The sequence below is a fragment of the Scardinius erythrophthalmus genome, assembly GCF_964197995.2.
Source record: "Scardinius erythrophthalmus genome assembly, chromosome: 21".
NCBI lineage: Eukaryota > Metazoa > Chordata > Actinopteri > Cypriniformes > Leuciscidae > Scardinius > Scardinius erythrophthalmus.
Window position 1 is genome coordinate 13,284,276 of NC_138241.1, and position 27,232 is coordinate 13,311,507.

Here is a 27,232-nt window from a genome sequence, read left to right on the forward strand (position 1 = left end):
CAATGCTGTAAAAAATAAACAACTTATGTTCTGTTAGATGTTCTGTTTTAACTACTTTTTGAATTTTGTATAATAATATCTCTAAGCAATGAAGATATATTAACAAAAAAATCATATATATTATATAAAACATATATATAAAAAAATGTCCTCATTGATTAATTTTGCCTGGGGCCCCCACTCAGTGTTGGTTCGCCTCTGCGTATACCTTATGCTTACACATGGTACAATCCACTTTCCATATTAAGAAACTTCCCTTCAGTGTATACATTTGTGGTACATTGCATCAGTTGAAACATTCCTTTCCTTTTAAAGAACATGCCAACTGAAGTATAATCATTAGTGGAACATCTCTGCTCAGTGAACGTTGCATTGCACACATACCTCTAAGCAAAATATATCTCATCCCAGATCTCTGCTCAGCACACATGTACAACATACTCTGACTTCACAAAATACATTATGAAATGATTATGAAAATTAATAAAGAAAAATAATACTAAAAAATAACATTAAACAGTAAATTTTTAGTCTTCATTCCTGAGGGACATCGAGAAAGACATCACGTTCCTCCCCCACACACACATCCCACGTCACTCACATTCATTATGTGGGAGAGATATGTGTTTGTTTGGCAGGGATATTTCATCATTTATTCAGGTAATGCACACCCTCTTACACCACTCTTTATTCGTGGGGTGAATTTCATAAAACCTGTTATTTTATTTATAAGATTCACCCTATAGTTTTAAAGGGTGTTTCTTCAGATGTAGTTCGCTTCGATCAACACACATGCTGCTCATTTGTCACACTGTTCTAATCCCTTAGTGGGTTTCACTCTTTGGCCCTTGAGAGCCCTCAAATGTAACTTTCCTGGAAATTTTGTTTGTGTATAGGACCATTTATAGCTACTGCATTTAGGTTGTGAGAGTGTGCGTGTGCATGTGTTGGTTTACTATTTATCAGAAAATGACAGATGTCAGAAATCAGATTAACATGTTTGTTAAGTCTTTGCTATAGGTAAAATTGCTTGTGTCAGGACTATCTGCACCATTTCACTGAGTGCATTTTTATCTTTCGAGTGCTTTCCCATAGTTTTCATTCTGGTCCAGCGATAAGAGAGTGTTGAAATGCTTTTTGTATGATAAAAGTGAGTCAGAATCCACAAAAACAAGACTGAAATCACTTAGCTAGTCAACAGATGTCACAATACCAGCCACATGTTATTCTTTCTAACACCTCTGTTTCTTTCTGCAGGCGTGGCATTGGCAGAGAGGTGAGTCAATCTTTTTTTCTTTCTTTTTTTCACTATTAATATCACTCATATTTAGAGTTAGGAATTTGAACAAAGCCCTAGCATTAAATGTTTTCTGCATAAATATAAATAATACCTCATCACGTTAACACCATGGCGACTTGCATAGCACCTCTTATATTTTCCTTAAACCATGTAAAAATCAAGTTCTACTTATAGTTGATTTCATTTATGGGTATTTTCTTTAATAAGTCGAAGGTAAGAGTGCCTTGTTCCCTTGTCACTTCAGACCGCCAATAGTGCCTTGAGGGAGACTTTCACTAGAATCTCAATGAGATGAGGCGAGCCATTAAACTTACATTTACACCTCACTAAGAAGTGTAAATTGAAGAGTCGTGTCTAATCTTACTTCTGCCTGCACACACATTTTGCAGCAAGAACATGTCACGTCAGTGTCTGAGTTAATGCATGTAGACTGGCTATGCATGCTGTCAAACATGACCTTTTCTGACCTTTCAAGCACTTTAGCTCTTAAAGTTTGGTCTACTTCTTAAGATGGAACATTTTCCCTCATCTGCATCTCTGTCATTATCTTTCTCACCAGGAGCTTGTTCTTTCCCCCTCCCACTCTTTCCTGCATCTTTTTGCTGTCATGTTCTCAGTCTGATCATTAATTTTAAATGTATGCAGCAACAACATCTCTTGCTATTCTCTTTGTCTTTTATTCTGTGCTGCCTCTCATGTATTCTCTCTTAGTGTCAAATCTTTTTTCTCCCCTCACTCTCTTTGTGACTGTGCCAGCAGCAGCTGTTGAGACCCTCTCTGCTCCGGCCTGAGGTAGCATCTCTGTTTTTCTGCATGCCTTTCCTTAGTTTTCTTGACAAAAGTAACCCTTTATCTCAACGGTCCCCTTTAGACATTGTGTTGACTATAATTAACCTTGCAACTACAAGCCAACTACTCTCATTAGAGTTTTTAGTAAAGTATCTGCTTATTGATGCTCCCCCAACAGACATTCTACACTCTAAAAAGTTTAACTATGATTTACTCAATTTTTTTGGTTAAACATTTTGACACTAAAAAATTTTTTTTGTAAATTTTAAAGCTGCGAAATCAATGAAATATACTGTATGAATTGAGTAAATGTAAGTAAAAAAAAAAAAAAAAAAAGTAAATCTGAGTAACTGCATCTGGTACATTAACAAATAAAATTAAGTAGAAATAATTTAAACATTTAAAAAACAATATTTATCAGTAATATTACCTGTTTTTATTTATGAGTAATATTAACTTTTTTATTTCCTCTAAACCTTTGTAAAATAGTATTCCATACAACCACCAGTATACATGACATTGGCCTTGATTGTCGATGAGTACAGCAATACAGCATATTTAACACTGTTTTAACATGTATACAATATTGCCTACATTTAAACTCATTTAACAAACATTTTAGAAGTAAAAATGAAACAGTTAAACATTCAGGTAACCTAATTCAAGTGTAATTAACCAGTATGTTATCCAATACCCACCGTCTCAGCGCTGGTTCTCGAGCCGGAGACGGACTCGCGTGAACTTCGAACTTCAGACCGCCGTCCTGCGTTTCACTCATAGCTGAAAGATACTGCGAGCGACAGACTCCATAACCTGCCAATAAACAGTGACAGTTCTGAGGACATTTTATCATCCAAATTAATTATATTCATTTTCATTAGGAATAAAGTTATGTGTTTCATGCAAGGCATTTCAATCACGTGAAAAGACAGGCGCGACTCTCGTTTAGGTGTCACATTACGCCTCTGTATGTTGTTTTGCATTAAACAAAATGATTTAAAGCACAGTAATGATTTTATAGATAAAATAAAACATCCACAAACCTGAATTTCACAGAGGAAATGCACCAATTCTGCGACGCTAAGAAGAGAGAACTGTTCTGGACTGGAGAGAGTTCAAACCCCCCCGCGTTCACTCAACCGTTGAGTTGTCGTCGCGTCAGAGGGTGGGGGAGGGGTGCATTGTTTTAATTGAGTAAACTTACTCAATTTCTTAAGAGTGTGTTAAATATATTAATAATATTGATTTGAATTAAGTAATATTTTGTTTCTTGAAACGGATCAGTTTAATTCTCCATTCTCAAATATTTTGATAGAAATTTCACAAATATATTAAGTGTATTATAAATAAATAATTGGTTAGTCGAGTTAGTCAAGAGTTAGTTGACATGTAGGTAAACATCACTTATAGTCATACAAAATGTCTAAAGGGGACCATCAAAATAAAGTGTAACCTTGACGGATCTTCTTATGCTGCGTTCACACCAAACGCGAATATGCGTCTAAATTCGCGCCTGCCGCGTCTAGTTATACGCGTGACCACTTTGTGTTCATTCGCGTGTCAAGAGCAAAATCGACGCGTGTAAAAACAAGAGTCTGAAGCGAAATTTACGAGCGTCACGCGCGTCAGAGGCGAAAGTTTCGATTTATTTTAGATGTTTATCTAGCATTAGCATTAATCGAGAGAGTCACCGCTCGTATATGCTCTGGAGAGCAGAAACAGCTGCGTAGGGGACATCGTCGCTGTACTTGGGGTCCACCAGACCCTCCAGAGAGTTTCAGGAGTTTCACAATTTGCTCCAGGAGCTAGGTTTAGTGGACCTAACGGTGAGGACGCTGACGAGGACAGCGTAGGCCGTATTAGGCCTCTGCTTCGAGTGGTTGCTGCCTGACGAGCCTGTGCTGTACAGTCAGGTTCGCCCGCACCCACCTAATCTGTCATTTATTTTTGTTTTGATAATAAATGGAGCCAGCCTCCAAAGGTGAAACCTGTCCTGTGATTTTTTTTTTTTATACACTAAATTGTGATTGTTGTCTTTACATTATATTAACAATGTTTCATATAATCTAGAATAGATATGGAATAAATAGCATTCAATAAAAAATGAGTATCTCTCACATATTGAAATCGAGTTTTATGTTTTTATTTGCTTTGTTGTGCATTTTAGTCATATTAAAAAATAATTTATTGAGGCCAAACATAAAATAACATTATAAACTGTCACTTCACCACGTGACAGCAGCAAGCAGGCTCCTGATTGGTTAACGTGGCGCGAATTGAGCAGAAGTTCAGATTTTTCAACTCGGGCGGCAGACGCGAATTCGCGTCAAACGCGTGAATGCACAAATAGCACTAATAAAATCATTTGCGCGTAACGCGCTTAACGCGCCAGACGCTCAATTTGCGCGAACTAGACGCGTGAATGAGGCGAATTCGCGCCTACCGCGCCGCGCTAAATGCCTCATTCGCGCCGCAAGACCTCCAGACGCGCGTAAACGCGTCTTACCATTGACTTAACATTGAAATCACTCGCACCAGACGCATATTCGCGTTTGGTGTGAACGCAGCATTAGCGTTACTGTGTATTTTAGACATCTTTCATTAAAGATCATTAGTTTATGTATAGGTCTGTAGAGTATACATCAAGGAACAGCAACTGCATTCATCAAGCAAATTCACTGGGTCTTCAATAATAACCTTTAAAATGACAGCTAAATAATAACCTTTAAAAGGACAGTTCCCAAAAATTTAAATGCTGTCATTTTTTTCTCACTCATGTTCTTCTCACTCATGTTCATTCCTAAACAGGCCAAAATCTAATATTCATTATTTGCTAAAAATCATAAGGGTGAGCAAATTATGACAGGACTTTTATTTTGGGTGAAATATCCCTTTAAAATGCAAGATGAATGCTTTTGTAGATACATGTCTAACACTTACACTACCACTAAAATAAAAATGAAGAACTTAACAGGCATACTTTTATTCACCAAGGATATATTAAATTTATCAAAAATTACACAAAAGATTTTAATTTTGTTAGAAAATGTATTACATTACAAAATAAATACTGTTCTTCTAAACTTTCTATTCATCCTGAAAAAAATATGGCTTCCACAAAAATATTAAGCAGAACAACTGCTTTCAGCATTTCAACACAAATGTTCTTGAGCACCGAAATGTACTTTCATTAGAATGATTTCTAAAGGCTCATGTGACACTGAGGACTGGAGTAATGATGCTGAAATTGGTATGAGCATAAGAGACTCCTTTCAAATACATAAAAAAAAAAAAAAAATCAAACATTGTAATGGTAGTGTAGCTAGATGTTCATTTGCATTCCCTGGTTAAATTAAGTTATAACTATGAGTGAATAAACACATTGTGTGCCAGAAATGTTATTGACTAGATAGTAAATTGTGCACCAAACCCAGACTAATTTTTGTAGACTGTGTGAAGATGAAGTCTGACATCTGTCTTTATGTTTGTATTTTAGGCTCTCTCCATGGAGTCGGGTATCGACCCTGGGCAGGATTACTATTCTCAAGACTACTACAGCTACGATCAAGGGTGAGTTTCATATATTCAAAGCTAGGGTGTATTTGTTACAGACTAGGTTTTTATATTTCAGATGCATTTTCTTCCTCTCTTGAAGATCAAGTATGAAATTTCTGCCCCCAGTACAGTAGCCCCCTTTCTCTTTGTCTGTCTCCTGTGTCCTTCGTTTTTTCATCATCTTCGATCACTTCAGTATTTATCTTCTTTCTCTTTTCCAATTTTCACAATTGATGATAACAAAACACCTGAGCACAAAAAGATCCAACCAGAAAAATAGAGACAGACTCTCCATGTGATTTTAGGCTAAAAGACTAAGATGCTTGTTGTGGGTACAATACATTAACTGAGCATATTGTGTCTGCAAACAGAAGGAGACAGCAGAAGAGAGAGAAAAAGGGTGTAAACACACTCAAATTGACACATATTGTACCATTCGGAACAGATGCTGTTGCAAATGTTCAAATGTTGAACTGCATGGTTTAAAGTCAGCCCTTCTGAGGAGATGCTGGAAGCTTTAATTAGATTAATGTACCCTTACCTCCACACTGCCGTCTTTAGCTGAGCTCAGTGGATTCATTAAGACGTGAGGCGCATGTTTTCTACTAAGACTTTCAGACCCGAGTTCAGTGTTCAAAGTGTAATTGCATCCTCTATTACGTTCGGTAGAGTAATTTGAATTTTCCAGCAAGAGGAGCAGCAGATGGTCTTAAGGCCTCTGTAGTGCTCTGAGCGTTAGCTTTGAGCACCACAGAACAGATGATTTACTTTAACATCAAGATCAAGATCTCTAATGATAGAGGAGTAGGGCTATTAATTGACATTTTAAAATGAATGGCACCAGTCCATGATGTTGAATGGTCAATCCAGCATTCCAGTCATGCTAAAATACACATTATAGAGAAAGATATAATAAAATAAAAATAAAAAACTGTTCACCTAGCTATTAATCTTAGCACTAGGTTTTCATATCAGGGACTGTATCTCATAGAAAGGGGGTTCCCAAACGGTTCCATCGCTGGTTCACGTTTGGAGCATTAGAGTAAATGAAATAGGCTATGCCCATTAAAAACTTGAAACACACTTGCTCCGGTCCAGATATGAACTGTGATCCACGCTGCGAGTGTTGTCAAACTAATCGCAGTGTTTAGCACATAAAATGTTCTCATGCTCACATGTTTGTACATGTGAAATGCTATTTACAGACATATTTCCTTTATGAGTTGCAGAGGTGGACAGTAACAAAGTACATTTACTTGAGTACTGTACTTAAGTACACTTTTTGAGTATCTGTACTTTACTTGAGTATTATTTTTTCTGGAAACTTTTTACTTTAACTTCACTACATTTGAAAGACAAATATCATACTTTTTACTCCATTACATTTCTGTCAAGGTCCTTGAGTAGAAAGTAGTAACATTAGTCAGGGGTTGCATTTTGGTTGGAAATGAAAGTTGGATTGACGTCAGCATCCGACATTGGATTTTGGTTGGAACATCTGTCCAACATTGGAGATTAACATCAATCTGATGTTGGATTCTGACATCAACCTGATTTTTATTTTCAACGTTTGGTTTGGTCTTCTAAAGTCAAATCTTGTTATTGTTTTGGAGCACACTAGCTTATAGATAACAGTAAGGCTAACATATTCATACTAAAAGCCACAAAACTTTAAATAGGGCACTCTTTGAGGGAACAGCCATTTGGGTGTCTGAAACCATTCTGGACGTTATTGAGTGCACTTATTCAATCTCACATTAAATCCCACGACTGGAACTGTGTTCTAGAAATACATGTGATATTGATATGAGGGTAGGCAGGCAAAGATTCAGAGGCATAAGGTACTGTAAGTATTACAAACAACAATGCAGCAATAATAAAACAGTGCATTGACATTTACTTTTTACTTTTGATACTTTTAAAGAGAAGTACTTCTGTACTTTTACTTAAGTAGAAATCGGTCTTTACAACTTTTACTTGTAACGGAGTAATATTTGACCAGTAGTATCTGTACTTTCACTCAAGTAAGGAAGTTGTGTACTGTACTTTGTCCACCTCTAATGAGTTGGAAGGTAGCCAAATGCACGGAAATGTAAAGAACGCACTCTTACGACCATTTCTCTGAAAGACAACTGCGCTGAGTTGAACAGAAATGACAGAGATTAATGAACAGGCCTGCAACAGCCTTTCGTGACATTTGAATTATCCAATGAAATGCACAGAAGTTGTTTTACGAGCATGCTTTTCACTATGAAACGCAACGCATATTTATGTAATTAAATTGCAAGCAATAGTAAAAAGTTTTTTCAATGCTGTTATATTATTGCAGCCCCAGACTAAACTGTTTTTGTGTGAGTGTATGTGTGTGTGTTATTTAGCGAAAGGTAAATTTAGCTGCAACCAAGTGACTTTGCGCGACCACCTTTTCCCTTTTTGCGACCCCCAGTTTGAAAAACCCTGTCTTAGAAGAAAGTTGGCATTTAATGGATTTTTTTAAAAGCAATTTTATAAAATGATCAATGCAATGAGAATTCCCTCAAAATTGTATCAGCTTGTGCACTCTGGATGTCAAGGTTTTCTTTGTCCATATTCAAGGCCTGTGAGAAAGAAGGATGGCTTTGATTCCACATACATCAAGGGAGAGAGTGGGAAAGATAAGTGTTGCACTTCTGTCAGACTAAACGGAACCTGCTATTAGAAAGGCCCGTCCTGCTGAAGATCCAGAACTATTTAGCTTAGGAATATTTAATGGGGTTTAGCCTTTAATCCCTTGATCACAGAGGCTGTTTGTCCTGTGTGGGTGGAGTGGACTGATGTTGATTGCAAGTGTAATGAGGCATCTGATTTGCCTTTTCCCATCTTGGATAAACACTTCAAACCTATTTTCAAACCTGTTGGAGATCTGATCTCCAAAGTACTCAGAATGTATATTAGCTTTGAATTAAAGGTGTTGTAAGGTTTTTTGTTTGTTTGTTTACCTATTACTTAAAATATATCACTAAATTAGGTGTCAATCACACCTGTTTCTATGACAGCCATGCAAATATTTTTATTTTTATTAATATTTTTAGAAAAGCTTATTTTTTGTCTTTTTGGAATTGAATTAAGAATGCTTTTTAAAAAGCAGGTCAATTCCTCAATTTTAATCGAGGTAACAAACAGGATGCAGAATTGCTATTCAAGTTTTAATGTAAGGTAGTTACATTACAGTTCAATTCAATTAAACTTAATTCAATTAAACGTTAGTCAAGACAAACTTTTTCAAAATAGAAAAGCAACATTTGTCAAGACAAACTTTGAATTTTGTCTTGACGAAACCTTGGTTTTAAAGATTTTTTAAAAAGCATTGAAGTTTATACGTAATTTTGCCCAACACTTTTAGCCAGCTAGGAAACATGTTTAGGTTTGCTGACATCAGGTTGGTTGAGATGTCTTTGGAGAGTAGGGTATAAGAGAGAAGGCATGTGGTTAAAGAGATGGGCTAATTCCATCTAGTGGAAATTAGCCAAATTGAAATCACTTACTACACCTTTAATATTGTTCTGCACAGCACAATAACTCGAAGTTCACATGTTGTAATATTTCCATTCCTACATCCAGATATGATCCCTATCCGCCCTACGGCAGCCGGAGGAGGCTGATCACACCCATGTATGATGAGTATGGAGAGGCCATCATGGAGGACGAAGGATATTACTATGGTGGACCAGAGGTAATCTTACACATTCATTCACAGACAACTTAGGATATGGTGCAGTTAGGTTTTCTTTTGTTTTATTACTCATAATCTTGTCATCACCAATAGAAAATCATTTTCATGTCATGCATTTTTTAAAACGGGTTTGACAGTTTCATGTAAACTGCGATTAATGAGATTGTTTTAAAAGAATTGCTGTCACAACAGGGTCGGGGAAGAGGGAGAGGTGGGCGAGGGAGAGGTCGCGGTCGTGGAAAGCGTGTGGGATTCCAAGATTTCCCACCAGAGGATGAGATTGAACAGGAAGAGTCTGAGGCTCCTGCTGAGGAGCCAGCAGAGTCTGAACCTGAACAATCCAAAGCTGCAAAAAGGCTGAAGTCTGTCATGAAGCTCAGCAAGTTCCTCGCTGCTGGGAAGAAAACTGAACCTACCTCCCCATGGAAGAAGGCCAGGATCTTCCCGATGATGTTTGGGAAAGGGAAGAAAGACAAAGATTACGCCAAGCTGACATCTGCACGTCGTATCGATAGTCAAGAGAGCCTGACGGGTGGGCAGAGCACCACTTCCATTGATGGCACGTCCACTGCCAGGAGTCGGCTTGGGAAAGTCCTGAAACGCATTAATCTGGCAAACAAGCTGCAAATTAGAAGGAAATCACAGAGCAGCATCAGTAGAAGCTCTGTGAGTGAGAAAGACGAGTCTGCAACCGAGTCAGAGAGAGAAGAGAAGAAATCTAAAGTGTCCATCAGTGTCAGTGAGCCTGAGGCCAGCGGGAGTGGATCAGAGGCAGAGAGCCGAAAGAGAGGCTCAGACGAGGAGGAATCGTCCGATAGGAGCAGTGTAGTTGGCTCCACTGATGACAAAGATTATCTGAAAGTGGATCTGGACCGAGATGATGCCAATGAGAGCACAGTTGATTCTGAATCAGAGCCAGAAGAACCTGGTGATTCTGATGAGGAGAGTAAATCAAAATCTGGGACCGAAAAGTCAGGAACCGAAAAGGATTCCGAGGCAGAGTCAGCATCTGAGAAAGAATCTGAAACCGAGAAAGGGTCGGGTTCAGAGGAGGAATCCGGCTCGGAGGAAGAGTCAGGGTCTGGAAAGACCTCAGGAACAGAAAAAGAGTCTGGATCTGGGACTGAAAAATCAGGAACCGAGGAAGAGTCCAGCGCTGAGAAGAGTTCTGCCACAGAAAAGGAGTCTGAGGAAGAATCTGAAGAAGAGTCTAAAGGAACAGAAGAGTCAGGATCGGGAACGGAGCCGTCTTCTGCTCGCTCATCAATGAAATCATCCCGTACTGAGGATTCCTCGGCACGTTCGAGTGCAGGAACTCGGAGCAGCAGAAGTGGAAGTGTTTCTGGTAGTGCAAGTGGTACTCCGAGTGGCAGTGGATCAGGTGGCAGCTCTAAGGGGTCTTCAGTAAGGTCATCACAAGCATCAGTGTCTGGTGAGGAGAGCAGTGGTGAGATGGGGTCAGCGAGTGGCTCTGAAGAGGCATCCGAGACAGAAATGAGCAGATCTGCTCCATCAGATGCCACTGGATCAGATGCTGTTTCTGTGTCCGACAGTGAGAGAAGCTCTACGAGCTCCAGATCAGCAGCAGGAAGCCAACGCTCTCGCAAGAGCATAATTACCCGATCATCCCAGGACACCATTGATGAGGAGAGTGAGGAGGAGGAAGAGGCTTCTGAAGAAGAAGAGGATGAAACCGCAGATGAGAGCAGAGAGTCTGCCAGTGAGATGAGTGAAGGATCAATGTCACGGAGGTCAAGTGTGATCTCAGCGGCAGGAAGTGGAGGCACACCGTATGCCACAGAGAACAGCGTGATGGAGAGTTCAGATGAAGCATTTGGAGGCCTCTCACCCATCACAGAGGTGGATGAGGATGCCATAACTTCCGGCAGTGGCTCAGCATCTGAGAGTGGCTCTATGATTCGCTCAAAGCAATCAGGAACCGAAGGAACCACGGAAGTAACAGATGCAGAATCCGAATCAGGAGATTCCACAGCTTTCTAAAAAGGGGTCAAGTAAGACTTAACTGACTTCTGTCATGGAGTGAAGAGATTCCAACTTTTCTTTTCTCTTATTCTGGTGTGTTTTGGAACCATTCCGACTGCATGGAAGTGCTGAAAATGGCATGCCGTTCATGTTTCTGGTGTGCTTCTGAAGTTCCTTCTCTTGAGTGAACTTACATTTACCATCACTGCTAAACTGTGTTTTCAGAACATTTATTTTAATCATCTCATGTTTCCTTTCCCAAAAACCTTATCCCTTTGAGTGCTTTGATATGATATTGATACCATATGTGGGGCAGTCAGTTTGCTTCTCTATTCGGGGGGAACACAAGATTCAGTTTGGTTACGATTGCAATTTTTCACCATTAGTCTCTACCATTCCCACCTGGGGGGTTTCTCTTTGATACTTGGTTTATGTTTGTAATTCTTCTCTCTAATCTACAGGCTGGCAAAAAAAAGAGGGTCAAACTGGTGTTTGACAGAGAGCACGACACGACTTCAACAGGAGAGGACAGTGGGCCGGATGTCACACGCAATCGCATACCCAACGTCAGCAGCCACAGCAACATCAACGGATCAGTATACCTTGCCCAAAACGGTACCATCATCCGAACACGGAGGCCCCCTTACCCCAACAACTTAAAACTGGGCTCACCAATACGATTAGGCAAACAATTTAAAAAACTAGATAAGCTAGGTGTCACACACGAAGAGCATTTACCTTTAAATGGAACAGAAGACAATGGGTCTATTATCGGCACAACCACTGACCATTCCTATGTTACTGATCACAACCTCAACTCCAAAGAGTGTAGTATAATGGGCCTTAACAGCACAGGGCCCAAATCCAACATCGATAAAGCCCGTTTGGAGCAGGATAGGGGGAACTGTGAGCAGGAGTCCTCAGTGGACAACAGGGAAATTAAAGATTCGGTAGAATCTCCATGTGAGCAAACACTGTCTGATGAAGAGGAACTCTGGATGGGTCCCTGGAACAACTTACACATACCAATGACAAAACTCTGATTTTTAGTTTTGCTAATGCTGGTGGTACTGTTTCTATTTAGTTTCCTTTCTAGTCTTTTCTATGTTTTATTTGGGTTTTTTGAAATATTTTGTTGTACACACCAGACACCGACTAAGAAATGTGAGAAATTCTCTTATAAGGAATTGTTTTTTCTTGCAGTTGACTATATTTCACTTCTTATTGTAGTTTCAGATCAATTGTTGAGGAAGACAGGGCTATTAATTCAGTACAAATTCCTTTGCCTCAAGTCAACTGTTTCCAAAATGTATAACTGTATAATTGAAATGATTAGATATTATCAGATATGATTTTACAAAGACAATACAAAGAAAATGTAGCCGATTTAAACAATTTAGAACGCGTGTCAATTACAGCTTTGATTGAAGAGTATTTTTTATTAATGAGTCACACAACGGTTGCTTGAAAATTCCCTAAAAATCAGTATAACCAGTGATGGCTGCTGTACATTCAATTATTCCTCATGTTTTTTAATGGATGTATTTTTTACATTGAGAATATATATGGTTGTAATGGCCCTAATATTTTGAAAAAAATATTTACATAGATCTATAAATGTATACTTAAGTATAATACAGTATATGTATTTTGATAACTTTAACTGTTTGTTTTTTCATTCTTCTTTTCATCAAAAAGAAAAGATTTTTTCTTCACTTTTGAGTTTTGTTTTTTTATACTGGTCAGATTGTTTGAAGCTTTGATTTATTATTATCATGAATAAAATTTGTGAACAATCCAAGTAAATGTCTCTAAAATGAGTTTTATATACTGTGTGTGTATATGTTAACCTGTTGTGCTTTACTGGTCAGTATATATAACAGAGCTTTTTCATATGAGAAATAGGTACACAGAGGCTTACTCAGATGAATCACTGAGCATCAGTATTTATCCCAACAATCTTTCATCTGTCCATCAAAGGCTGACCGCTCTGTCAGATATGAATATTTGTCCATCCACATTATTACAGCTGTCTGGGGAAAAAGAAGAAAGTGTCTCTGAAAATTGAGAGTTCTAGAAAGTTCCTTGATGCTTATGACGTGATGTAAAGATATATTTACTACAGTAATAATAACAATTAACTGGACTCATAACTATAAAATGGTTATTTCTTGTCTTCTAATTTGCCTGGACACACAATGTTCAAGAGTGCTTTTATTTAGATTAAAACTTTCTTTTCATTCTTAAAATGGTGTTAGTTTCTGACTGCAGAGTACCGGAAACATCTGTTTGTGATTACTAAGGTTAAACTTCTATATTTGACTTCTTGTTTACCTGCAATCAAGTAAAAAATAATAATAATCTTAAATGATTACAGCCTGATTGTTTGGTTACAGCTTTTCTAATTTACCTGCCATGTGTCTGCATTTTCAACTATTTTTCATACTTGATTCTTGATTATTTGCATAATGTTGTGTTTATGCATTGTATGTGTTTGAGTAACATCATGCACGCACGTATGTGAAGTGATTGACTGTTAACTGCACAGTTCTACGTTCACCAGCAGAGGGAGACACACTATTTACCCATCCACTCTTCTCAGAGCTGTGATGGACATTACTTTGCTAATCAACGCAAATCGCACAGACAAGTAAAGGACAGAAGTTTAAACAAATGTTTGCTTTCTGAATTGAAATCATACTCTGATTACCTTGATGACCTTCAGGTTTCTGAGTAGATTCTTAAGGGTGAACTTAGATTTATTAATTGATTTATTTAGCATGTTAAAAATCTTAATTCTATCCCCAGTCTCAACTTTGCATGTCAGCATCCTAAAAATGGGATTCTGTTGGCTGTGTTCAGGCTTACTTTTTATTGAATACTCTGCAGTATAAACTGTATACTGATTGCCGGTTTTTTTTTTTTTTTTTTTTTTTTTTTTAATAGTATGTGAACCAGTAGGCATTATACAAATGTTTGATAAAATAATAGCTATGTTGTTGTCACACAAATTAAAAATATGTCTATTTTGCATTTTCCATTCCGCTTTGGGGAAAATGCTTTAAAAACAACTTTAGGCAGTCTGATCAAATACTAAGTCAAAATGAAGATGTTATAAATCTCATCTGTTCATCACACTGGAAAAGGAAGGTCATGACTACAACATTTATCCAATTTTTATGTGGTGCATGTTGAGATATATAAGTGTTATGGTATTCAAAGTCATACACCCTGTTCTCCTTTAAACAATTGGGTATTTTAAATGTGTCTTCAGTGTTGCTGAATAATTATAGTCACGCATGGTGGAATACGAAGGCCCACCTGTCCCCTTATTTTCGTTCCTGCACATGTGCTGCAGTGAGCTGTGTTTGACTCAAATGAGCTCTGACTGTGAGCTGCCTCCTCTCCTCTGGCTCTGGCTCTGGCTGCTGTTGATACTTTAGCGTGTGTGTGGGCAGATGCAGGTTGTAAGCATGCATGAGGAGGGAGAGTGTGTGCACTTGTGTGACCGGATTGTGTTTGTCACGCAGGAAGGTTCAACATCACATAGAAAAAGAGGCAGAAGATCACCTCCTAGTGTTAGCACAGATTTATATGTTTGGAATAGCATACTAAAATACTACCTCTGGAGAGTGTATACTGTGCATACAGTAGTATGCAAGATTTCTGTAATAGATGATATAGACCTACTACATTTTACAAAATGTGCAGCCTATTCTAATCCTACGCTTTACTATTTCTGCAGTACTAGGGATGCTGTGCACAATATTCATATTTTTTTGTGTATGGGTTCTCCGGATGATGAAGCAGCCTACTACATTTGATAATACGAAACTCCATGGACTGTATCCCACAAGCCGGTGCACTCGAAACTTGACTTTCCATTTCCAGTGTGATGAATTAGACTAAACGTTAGTAATTTCTATTCAATATTTTATGTAGCTGACATACAGCATTGTTTTACACAAAATTGAATGCAATGATGCAAAAACAAAAAAATAATAATAACTGATTCTATATCCCACAATGCAATGTGCCTGACACATTCAACTTCCATTCCATGGCGATGAGCCATAATTTTGTCCCTGCACGGATAACAGTGCATGTGCAATTGGTTTGTGCACTCAAAGACAACAGGTCCACTAGGTAGTGTGCATGAGTTCATTTCAGTTCAAGTCTGCAAGACTATCCCCAGGTTTCACAGACAAGGCTTAAGCCTAGTCCCAGACTAAAATGCATGTTTAAACTGTATTAACTGAAGGAAACTTGCACATCTTAAAATATGATTGTTTTGTCTCAAGACGTTTTTTTTTTCTTTCCTTCTCTTTTTTAAGGCATGATTATTAAAGCTACTTAAATGTCATTTGAACTAAGGCCTAATCCTGGCTTAATCTAAGCCGTGTCTTTGAAACCGGGCCCAAGTGTGCTGTTGGGACAAAGCTTTTCTTGACTAATTATTTTACTAGGCTACTTTGGATGTCAAAAACCCTGATTTACCCTGACCCTGATGGTAACCCTGATTTAAACAAGCCATGTGATGAGATCATATACATGTACATGTATATATATGTATGTATGTATGTATGTATGCATGTATAACTAAAAACCAATTATGCGTATAATTCAAACTTTGTCATTGTCACATGATCTCATATTAGTGTGTAAAACAATACCACACTGACTAAGTTTGAATCACTGCATAATCTATTTTTAGTATATATATATATATATATATATATATATATATATATATATATATATATATATATATATATATATATACTGTATATGAAGAGTTCAGATGCAAAAGCCTCTAAGTGCCATCTGAAATTTTCTTCTAGAATGATCATTTTTATCAAGCTTGTATATTTAAATTTAGTAATTTCACTTAAATGGCAATGAAAATTACCTATTCATTGTCATTTAAGTGAAATTACTGAACTTAAATATACGAGCTTGATAAAAATGATCATTCTAGAAGAAAATTTCAGATGGCACGTACGGCTTTTGCATCTGAACTCTTCACTATATATATATATATATATATATATATATATATATATATATATATATATATATATAGTGTGTGTAAAATAAAACCAAACAGATTGTGCAGTGATTCAAACAGCAAATCTATTAGGCCTATGCTACATTTGTTTATTTGGAATTCACATAGCCAAGCTTGTTCAATATTTCTAGAATATTCTAGAAAAGGCTGCTGTTTTACTCAAAGGTTCACTATTTAACGTTTTAAGTTCAAAATTTAAATAATGAGTCATCAATCCTTCTTCCAAAACGTGTTTTGCCTTACCCCGATTCACTCTGGTAAGCCTATTTTCGCGGGAAATTGCGTGTATGGGTCCTCGCACGTGTGTCTCGTCATATCGGTAAAGAGATCCGGCTACTCTGTGTGGTTGGGGATGGAAATATTGTTTAGTTGTCAACGAGCGAGAAAGGTTGACAAGGAGCAGCTTATCTCGAACCTCCGGGATTTTTAAAAAAAAAACGCAGAGCAGAGGAGATTCTGTTGACAAAAAAAGGCGGCGACAGAGATCGTAATAAAACCAGAAACAACGCTGGCTTGGCTTTTTGGAGATGGCGAGAACTGAGGGATTTGAAATGTTGTAAAAGCAACGCGGAGATGGTGTTTTTATTGCTCAACAGGTGAGTAAGCTATTTTATTGAGTAGATATTGCCAGCTCTCTACAGTTTATTGTAAAACATTATTTATGTTGAGTCTTTCGTTGTGGTTGTTGTATTGCGGTGCTGGAATTTATTTTCGATTAAGTAAATACCATCTCTGTTAATGAGTAAAGCCACAGTAACATATGCTAGTCAGCTAGAGCTCATTTTCATCTAAACTGGTAAATGTAAATTAGTAAATGTTTTATGAACAGTGGGATAACCATTCATCCGCACAGTCACGCAGAGCCGAAGCACAGCCAGAACAATGTTCTTCCGCAAAATGCATTTCAGTCTTTTTAACCGCTAGAGGGGCAAAGGTGACAGTTGACCTTTAATACTTTAAATAATGTATACATTTACATTATGTTGCATAACTTAAGTAGTCCGTTCCCATCATTATCTCTCCCCCCAGTATACCTTGATGTCTAGATCAAAACATTCCAATAAAACATATTTTCTGTGTGACTAACACATAGAGCCGCTCGCAGGCTCATGTGATAATAGGGCTTCCAGGAAGCGCGTGTGTTTTCAGCCAGCGCTATGTGTGAGGTTTGCGATCAGGTGCTGTAGGTCAAGTCTGAAGAGGCTGTTATCTCTCTCCTCTCAGATGAACCTCTATTGCATGTTGCAGAGCTGCTATTACAGCTCTGGCTTATGATTCTAATTACCCAGATTATATAATTAGCTAGTCAATGTCTGCATCCTGCAGGGGTGAAGTGCGCACGCAGGTGTATATGAAAGAGCTTGAGGTTGCTTGTGCTTTAGGAGGAATGATCATCTTTTAGTAAGGCCTGTGACAGACAGACTGGCTGAATTGCTGCTTGTGAGGTGGTTGAGGGGTAATTGTGTGGTTTCGATGCTGCAAACTAATTTTCACAAGAGAAAACCACACTGCTGAAAAGAAGCGACTGTTGGAGCGTCAGACAGAAAAGCTGTAGCCCCGGGACAGACAGGAGCTGTCAGCATGATTCTCCTGTGTCCTGCTTTTATTCATGTGTCAAGCAGTTTTTCTCTCTTCGGATGGTCTACAGACGTTTGTGCAATAAATATCAAATAGATTTAGTCTTTTTTGTTGTTGTTTCTTTTGTTTTTTTAAGATAATTTGCAAAAAAATATGAGCAAATAATAAAATGGGGACAGTAAGCTTTTTCTCACAATTCTGACTTTTTCTTCTTCAATTTTATCTCACAAATTAGACTTTTCCTTAATTGCCTGGTTTATATCTCAAATTTCTCACTTTTTTAGTTATAAACTAGCAGCTACAAGGTGGAAAAAAAATCTTGTAATATTGAGATAAAATGATATCATGCTTAAAATTTCATCTCATTTCATTTCATTTGTCATCTTTTATTCACCCTCATGTTGTTCCAAACCTGTTTGAGTTTCTTTCTTCTGCTGAACACAAAAGAAGATATTTTAAAGAAGGTCGGGAACCAGACAGTTGATGGACCCCATTGTGTGTTTTTTCCTACTGAAGTCAATTGCTGCCGTCAACTGTCTGGTTACCAACATTCTCTAAAATATCTTCTTTTGTGTTCAACAGAAGAAAGAAACTCTTACAGGTTTGGAACAACATGAGGGATGAGTAAATAATGACTATTTTCTTTTTTTGGGTGAACTATCCTTTAAGGTGACCAGATTTCTGCAACGGAAACGGGGAAATTTACTAGTTCAGTGGTCAAAATATCATTTTAATCTTACATGTTATTATACATGTACATTTTTGTACGTTTTTTAATTGTTGTAGGTTCCATATTCAACGAGTTTGTTCTTTTCTACAGATAACATTTTCTCACAAATGACGAATTCATTTTCACAATCTTTGAGTATATAGTAGGCCTATAATTAAAAAAAATTCAATTCAAATGTTAATTTTATGTTTGTGGTTTTAGAAATGCGTCTTTATTATCTCTAATTATTATTATTATTATTATTTTAGGCTCATCTTGAGAACAAAGTATGTGCTTTCTGAACATGCACTTGTTGCAAGTGTTGTTGGTTTCATACCTTGATGTGCTTTTACCCACAAACCTTCGGGAATGTGTTGTGTGCAAAACACTCCCACGCCCTGCAGGCCCTGTTAGGCTATAGTGCAGTACATACTAACTACTTTGATTTGACATGAATAGTTATGTGACTACCTTAAAACCAATAAAGGTGTCTCATTTAATAACTGATTGGTAGTACTGATTTTTTTTTAAAAGGATTTTAATGATGAAATAGTTTGACTTTTTAAATCACAACTGCCAAGTGCATAGACTTTCTAGCACATTTGACACATACATACTACTAGGCTAAAGTGATGAGGTGTGTGTGTGTAGGTGTATATATACATATTTTATTGTATATAGTTAGTTGATTATTTCACTGTATTGTTTTTGTTTGTCACCAGTTGCAGTTCAGGCTGTTCTAACTTGCCGTACATTTATTCCTCTGTTGAACGAGTGCGTGTTGTGTGTGAGTGAAGCGGTTGCAATAAGTGTGTGTCCTATAGTAAAGCAGACACAATGAATCACTTTTGGTAGTTAGGACACGGTGTAAACAGCTGTTGCGACGCGAGCAACAACGGCCGCATTCTGAGAGCCCAGTCTGCCTATAACACTACTTTTCAACATCAAGCAACATTCTAATAATTTATATAATTATAACACTTTATATAGGGCCATTTTGCACAAAGAGTAGTCTAGTTTCACGTTTTTGCTGACTATACTTATTTAAAATGGTATACTGTAGGCTACATATGTAATTAAACACATTTTCATTATGGTATTATTACTTTTACTTAAGTAAAACGATTTGAGTTCTTCCTCCACTGGTAGAGACTAGAGGAATTAAGACTAATAATAGGGTCTTGCTAGTGACACTTTTGATATATTTATTGATAGTTATTTTTTATATAACGTGACTAAATTAAAAGACAAAGTCATTAGTGAAGATTATGCAACAGTATTTAGAATATAATATAGAATAGAACATGCAATGCAAACTAGTTTGGTTACAGCTCAAATCATATCTTTGTCACACAAGTATTTCTATCACCACATTTGAGTGATCATTGCAAAACGTGTGTGTGTGCGTAGATGTATATTCTGTTTATGTATATACACACAAATGGGAAAGTGTGTCCAAACTTTTGACTGGTACTGTACTATAATATACACATAAATAATACTGTCCGATATATTGATATCGGGCTTTTTTTACTCCCTAATATCGGTATGGGCACCGGCCCCCAAAAATCCATATCAGTTGGGCTCTAGTCTCATAATATTTTGAATTCAGCCAATTACTATTTCCAAACTGGTTTCCCCAAACACTCCCGTCTGCCTTTGGTCACTCAAACAGGTAATTCTGCCTCAAGCTCACGCCATTGGTTGAGGCAGCTGTTAATTAAATAGTCCATTTAGTGCTATTTCGTACATTACCAAACTGGAACATCACTGTTTTTATCACCCCACTTTTCTGTGTTGTTCACTCACTGCATAAACACTCAACACTTGTTCCTGTTTTGGGCTCTGGTTTGAAATAATTAATTGGCAGAGCAAAAATGACACAATATCTGCTCATCTGAAATGTAAGTGATGTATTGTTTACACATACCGTTTATATTAACATATTCAATTATCATGGTATAGCAGCCCATATTACCGTGTCTGAAAGGTAGGCATAATATTGCTGGCATATTTAATATTTCCATATGCATATGCTAGTACAGTGTGTACTTCAAAAATACCATGCTATTAATTATACATTTATATCAATATCAAACCATGATATTGTCCATATGAAAAGAATATTGTGAACTTTAGTGTTAGTGTTACAGCTGTCATTTCTTTGCTATGGAATGACATATTTGGGTAACCGGCAAATAATTTACACTTTATTCCCCCAAACTTACTGAATGTGTGTAGCCTATATTTTCTGAAGCCAATGACAATATCTTTTTTCCATATATCTTTTTTTTATATAAATATAAACCTTTTTTTGCAGTTCACTTGAATAGTTCTGTGCTGCGACAGATTTTTAAGAGTATTTCATGCAGAATGAGCATGTGACACGAATTCGAAATAGTTCTAAATTAGATGTCACTGCCATCATTTACAGATCATTTGTAGGCCTACTTTCCATTAATTCTAATTTGCGGTATATTGAACATTCTCTTAACACCGTTTCTCTCGTCTGGTGTCATTTGCAGAAAGAGTTTGTGGCTGCTCTGTTTGTTAGGAAGGACATTATCTGAAAATGAGTTTAATGCCAGACATGACTGATCTACTGCCCCCTGCTGACCAGCCACTGCCCCATCCAACCATAAACACTGCTCTCAGTCCCCAGCTCTAAACGTTTTCCTTTTGTCTCTAATCTTAGACCCATCAATCATTGCAGACATGGTTTTCAGCAGGAGAAAGCGTGTGTAACTGCTCGATGTCTGGCCGTTCAGTAGCAGTCTAAGACAGTAATTTCTGAAGACTTCATGTGTTTGTTTTGACATTTGTGTACCTCTAATGTCCTCTGGGTTTATTTTTGGGCACCATTTGATGTTTTTATTTTTCAAGGCAATTTCAAAAAACCATTTTTGGCAGCCTTAAGTATATATTGTTGGTTTTGGGCACTTATAATTTCTGTCTTGTACATGGTTATTTTTGAGATGTACTAGTGCCCAAATTACATTTAAACTGACAGACAATCTCACTCGCAGAAAGACACGCAATAATGTGCAGGAGCTATTCGTGGTTGCATCCCACCCGAAATGTTTTATTATTTCTGAAATGCTGGGTGTGTTGAAAAATAGATAGTTCACAGTCTAGCACTTTTAATGAGTATGTGCTGCGCTCTCGGGTTTCTGTCGTGTGTATTTGTGTACGAACGGCTCTCAGCTATACCGCAAAACTATGAGACGACACTGTCTGTCCCGCTTTGATGCTTTCATGCTGCATTTGACTGCTCTTCCAGGCTGCTATGACCTGGATTGAAATAATGCAGACACTTGTTCAGTGTTTTCCTCCCCAGCAGGCACGCTCGGTCATTCCTGTTAAGCAGTGCATTTTCAACTACAACTTTTAAAAGAATGTATATGCTTTGATGTGACTTTGAAGACGAATTACTATAAAAAGACATTTGATACTTTTCAGATAGATTGATGATTTACACAGTGCCAACAGGAAAATAATAAAGACCTACAAGTTAGTTATTGTTCAGTGAGGGATTGTAAGTTACTATAGCTTTCATGAGTGTCAACTTGGTTAATTGGTTAATTTGATTATATACTAAAAATATATATATATATATATACACTCACCTAAAAGATTATTAGGAACACCCGTTCAATTTCTCATTAATGCAATTATCTAATCAACCAATCACATGGCAGTTGCTTCAATGCATTTAGGGGTGTGGTCCTGGTATGTGGCAGTCCTGTGGGCGAAAATGCCTTGTTGATGCTAGAGGTCAGAGGAGAATGGGCCGACTGATTCAAGCTGATAGAAGAGCAACTTTGACTTAAATAACCACTCGTTACAACCGAGGTATGCAGCAAAGCATTTGTGAAGCCACAACACGCACAACCTTGAGGCGGATGGGCTACAACAGCAGAAGACCCCACCGGGTACCACTCATCTCCACTACAAATAGGAAAAAGAGGCTACAATTTGCACGAGCTCACCAAAATTGGACAGTTGAAGACTGGAAAAATGTTGCCTGGTCTGATGAGTCTCGATTTCTGTTGAGACATTCAGATGGTAGAGTCAGAATTTGAGAATGAGAATTACACAGAATGAGAACATGGATCCATCATGCCTTGTTACCACTGTGCAGGCTGGTGGTGGTGGTGTAATGGTGTGGGGGATGTTTTCTTGGCACACTTTAGGCCCCTTAGTGCCAATTGGGCATCGTTTAAATGCCACGGCCTACCTGAGCATTGTTTCTGACCATGTCCATCCCTTTATGACCACCATGTACCCATCCTCTAATGGCTACTTCCAGCAGGATAATGCACCATGTCACAAAGCTTGAATCATTTCAAATTGGTTTCTTGAACATGACAATGAGTTCACTGTACTAAAATGGCCCCCACAGTCACCAGATCTCAACCCAATAGAGCATCTTTGGGATGTGGTGGAACGGGAGCTTCATGCCCTGGCTGTGCATCCCACAAATCTCCATCAACTACAAGATGCTATCCTATCAATATGGGCCAAAATTTCAAATCAAACACAGTATTAGTATGGTGTTCCTAATAATCATTTAGGAGAGTATATGGAAATATATGCATGCTCTTTTCATTGTATTATAATTAAATTATTTAGAATGTATTGTTTATTTCCCAGCAGCAACAGGATGGCAAAGCACTGAGTTAAATGTAAAACACTACTATATTTTATATTTTTCATGTGAGTGTACAGGAGATTGTCATAGCACTCAAACATACATGTATGTGCACAAAAACGTTTGTTTCTCAAAACACAGAATTTTGATTTCTAAGTGATCAAATTGGGTAGACTATACTTACACTGTACACAGAAATGCCAGGGGGTAAAAATAAATTTCTTTCTCAAAACACTGAATTTTGATTTCTATGTGATCAAATTTGGTATATTTACAATCAATCAGTTTGATATAATCAACAATTATATTGACTCTCAGCTGATCTACGTCTACATAGGAATACAACGCCTATCACAGCATCCATCTGTAAAGCTCCTTCAGTATTATCAGCCTCTATCGTGTTTCTCAGGAGCTAATTACCCTCCTCCATCCCCAGCTCCTCCTCTCATCCAGTCAGGATTTGACATTCTGATTCCCCTCTGAATCAGACTAAATTCTTGAAATATGTTGTACATTAAAATATTGACAACTGAAATCTGCAATACATTCATGTTGGTTCTGTTCTGTTTACCCTGAGGGGGTTATTGCTGCTCTCCCTGCTCTTGTTCATGCTAGAATGCATGGATGTTCTCATCCAGAACAGAACCATACCGCCACTCCAAACTGTATGCTAATTGTCAATCTTCTTTGACGATAGTGGTCCTGACAGAGCTGTAAACAGAAATGCAAATTACTCCTTTCTCAAAACTGAATTTTGATTTCTAAGTGAATGTACGTTTTTTCCCCCCACACATGATCATTGGGTGTAGGTAATGAGTGGCATTTAAATGTCAGTGTTTCTCAAATGAGACACAAGACCTGTTAGGCTTGAGTGATGTGTCTAATGTAGGGAACTGTGTTTAGCATTTTGCAAAAAGTTTATTTTACAATTGCAAAGCAGATAATGTGCTTGCAGTTTTGCAGACTTGGTTTGAAGATTAGGGACATGTCTGAATGGTTTCACTGAGTGGGCCTTAAGTACCACTTTTAGTGTGTAAGCAATTCTAAAAAAAAAACTGTAAGAACTACTACATGTAGGCTATATTATGGGGACATGAAAATGTACTGCATAACAAGAGGGGCCGACTGATTTTGGGTCCTGGGTGCCCCAGTGCTTAATGTCAGCATTGCAAGTGTGTGTCTGGACGGAGTGTGGCAGCGGCTGGCGTCTGTGGCACGGTCCACGATGGTGTGTGTGTCTGTCTCTCATAAAGCCAGACGGGTTCTGTTGCTGCTCACTTTACACTCTGTGTGTGAGTTTGCACATTGACTCGACTGCTCTGATGTGGTTTGATGCCTGTGTGGTCCCGAGAGGAGAGAAAGGAGAGCGAGCGGGAGGGAGGGTCACACTCAGCACTTATAGTATTACACATTATTAAAAGACAGTCAAACTCAGAGGAGAGTTTAAAGAAAGAGCGTCTGACTTTGACGCTACTGTTCTCTCAATCTACTGTTATTCCGGTAGAAAAATGAGGGAATGATTTCCAGACTCACATTTTCCAAACAGCTATAACGCTGCTGCTATTTCAGCAGATGCCAAGTGCTAGAGAAAGACCAGAGATGGAGTTGTAGAGAAGAAAGAGGCAGGGAAACCACAGATCAGCACAAACGCACGTCTCGAGTCTCTTTTGCTTTGCTTCTCTGCCGAAGGTTGGAGGAATAGTTCAACCTTCCGAAAAATGACTACTTTGTCATTTATTCACCCATGTGTCATTTCAAGCCGTATTGAAAGAACACAAAAGGAGATCACTTGTATGCACATCTTCTGATTGATTGCTTTGTCTTAGCTTTTACTTGTTGTGTTCAGGAGCCCGTCCATTTTCTATAACGTCTTTCAAAACACATTTTGCCTAAATTATCCAAACTGGTTCCAAGCCATTTTTTTGCACTGACTCCTGTAGATGCTACAAACAGTTAGGCCTAACACTTCAAGAAATGTCATAATTTAATGTATTTACAAAAAAATCATAGCTGTATTGACCTCATTATCCAGGAAGTGACATCTTTTGTGGAGGGAAAAATCCAATAAAAGTTGTCTAAAGTCTTCTGAGGCCACACAGTATTTTTTTGTTTGTTTTATTTATTAAAAATCTCTATAGCTCTCAAATTTCATTCAAACATAGCTCTTTCTCGTCTTGTGACTGCACATTGTGAATGCACATACACTCACCAGCCATATTATTAGCAACTCCTTGCTAGTACTGGGTTGGACCTCCTTTTACCTTTAGAACTGCCTTAATTCTTTGTGGCATAGATTCAACAAGGTGCTTGAAACATTCCTCTGAGATTTTGGTCCATATTGATGTCAGCATCATGCAGTTGCTGCAGATTTGTGGGCTGCACATCCATGATGTGAATCTTTCATTCCACCACATCCCAATGGTGCTCTACTGGACTGAGATCTGGAGACTGTGGAGGCCATTTGAGTATAGTGAACTCATTGGCAAACCAGCTGAGATAATTTGAGTTTTGTGACATGCCGTGTTATCCTGTTGGAAATAAAGGGATGGACATCATGCTCAGCAACAATACTCAGGTAGACTGTGGCGTTTAAACAATGCTCAATCAGTACTAAGAGGCCCAAAGTGTGCCAAGAAAATATATAACACACATTACACCACTAGCAGCCTGAACCATTGATATAAGGCAGGATGGAGCCATGCTTTCATGTTGTTTATGCTAAATTATTATACTACGATCTGAATGTCGCAGCGGAAATCGAGACTCATAAGACCAGGAAACTTTTTTCCAACCTTCTATTGTCCGATTTGGGCGAGCCTGTGCGAATTGTAGCTTTTCTTTAGCTGACAGGAGTGGCACCCGGTGTGTCTTCTGCTGCTGTGGTCCTTCTGCTTCAAGGTTCGACATGTTGTGCGTTCAGAGATGCTCTTCTGCTGACCTTGTTTGTAATGAGTGGTTATTTGAGTTACTGTTGCCTTTCTATCAAATCAAACAGGTATGGTCATTCTCCTCTGACTTCTGGATATTTTCTCTTTTTCTGATCATTCTCTGTAAACCCTAGAGATGGTTGTGTGTGGAAATCCCAGTAGATCAGCAGTTTCTGAAATACTCTGACCAGTCTGTTTAGCACCAATAACCATGCCATGTTCAGAGTCACTTAAATCACCTTTCTTCCCTATTATGATCCTCAGTTTGGACTTCAGCAGATCATCTTGACTTACACTTCTGAATGTTGCTGCCATGTGATTGGCTCATTAGAAGTTTGCGTTGACAAGCAGTTAAACAGGGTATACCTCATATCGTGGCCGTTGAACGTATAACATCGATGAGATCTCATGCATGAGATTTAGGATACGTTTACAACTTTATTTATTCGTTTTGGCCGTTCATTTACACGACAACGTTTTGGGGGCCTGAAAACCCGTTTTAAGTAACTTTTGCTTCAAAGAGCAAGGTTTTGAAAATGATTCCTTTATCGTCTCCGTGTACAAAAACTACAAAACGTGAATTTGTGAAAATGGTGTCGTCATGTGCATAATACATGCATGCAATTCATTCATGCATGCGTATTATGTGTTTGCGAGGTGTTTCTAGACAAAGTGACATCGCCAACTACTGGCCTGGACTGCATTTCCCAAAAGCACTGTAAGCCCAAATTGATCATTGAACAATTGCCACCAATGGTCCCTACGATCAACTTAGGCTCACGATGCTTTTGTGAAACGCAGCTCAGTCAGGCATGCATAATACAGCCTTTTTAGTCATTTTCGCAAGACCACAGGTGACAAAGTTGAGAACTAAAATGTCTTGTCAGTTTCCACCAGTTTTGTATTCATTTTCCCTAAACAAATGTTGTTGTTTTTTTGAAAATGTCACCATGTGGAGTT

At 38.0% G+C, this 27,232-nt stretch overlaps 1 protein-coding gene across 1 annotated transcript in view; it reads left to right on the forward strand.

Moving 5' to 3' along the window:
• The window catches only part of pcdh15a (protocadherin-related 15a), a gene marked incomplete at both ends in the record, with an annotated part of 242,137 nt that extends 229,755 nt beyond the window's left edge, over positions 1–12,382 (forward strand). Inside the window, 6 exons of the mRNA XM_081351594.1 lie at positions 1,258–1,276; positions 2,057–2,092; positions 5,586–5,659; positions 9,245–9,356; positions 9,549–11,312; positions 11,801–12,382. Of these exons, the coding sequence (XP_081207720.1) occupies positions 1,258–1,276; positions 2,057–2,092; positions 5,586–5,659; positions 9,245–9,356; positions 9,549–11,312; positions 11,801–12,382 (2,587 nt within the window). The remainder of the gene's footprint in view (positions 1–1,257; positions 1,277–2,056; positions 2,093–5,585; positions 5,660–9,244; positions 9,357–9,548; positions 11,313–11,800) is intronic.
• Between the last annotated feature and the right edge of the window lie 14,850 nt (positions 12,383–27,232).